The sequence below is a fragment of the Penaeus monodon genome, chromosome 24 (genome assembly GCF_015228065.2).
Source record: "Penaeus monodon isolate SGIC_2016 chromosome 24, NSTDA_Pmon_1, whole genome shotgun sequence".
Classification (NCBI taxonomy): Eukaryota; Metazoa; Arthropoda; class Malacostraca; order Decapoda; family Penaeidae; genus Penaeus; species Penaeus monodon.
Window position 1 is genome coordinate 176,868 of NC_051409.1, and position 610 is coordinate 177,477.

Sequence of the window (610 nt, forward strand, 5' to 3'; positions counted from 1 at the left end):
CCCCTTATCCTCCCCCCCACCACCACCACCCTCACCATCTACCACCATCATCTACCTACCCCACCCAACCCCCTACCCCCTCCCTCCCTTACTCCCATCCCCCTTCTCCCCAACCCCCCTTATCCCCCCAACCCCCCTTATCCCCTCCTCCCAACCTCCCTCCCATACCCCCACCACCACCCCCATCCCCCTTCTCCCCCATCCCCCTTATCCCCTCCTCCCAACCCCCCCACCCACCCTCCCACCCACCACCCCCAACCCCCCTTCTCCCCCCCCACCCCCACCCACAGGAACTCCGCCAAGCCTTCCGCCCCTACGGCTGGATGCTGACCGCTGCCGTGGCCGCCGGGAAATCGACCATCGACACGGCCTACGACATCGACGACCTGGCCAATAACCTGGACTTCTTGCACATCATGGCCTACGACTACCACGGCAAGTGGGACGGCCGCACGGGCCACAACGCGCCGCTCTACTCCAGGGAGGATGAGCCCGAGGCTGAGAAGATGCTCAATGTGGTAGGCACCAGGGGATTTTTTCCCTTTTTTTGAGAATATTTACTTTTTTTTAAGAATATTTTTCCAATTTTTTTTTTTGAGAATGTATACTT

The 610-nt window shown here is 59.5% G+C and overlaps 1 protein-coding gene across 1 annotated transcript in view; it reads left to right on the forward strand.

The window, feature by feature from the left end:
* Positions 1 to 610, forward strand: part of LOC119588469 (probable chitinase 2) — a 24,188-nt gene that overhangs the window by 18,717 nt on the left and 4,861 nt on the right. Inside the window, exon 5 of the mRNA XM_037937115.1 lies at positions 291 to 518. Within this exon, the coding sequence (XP_037793043.1) occupies positions 291 to 518 (228 nt within the window). The remainder of the gene's footprint in view (positions 1 to 290; positions 519 to 610) is intronic.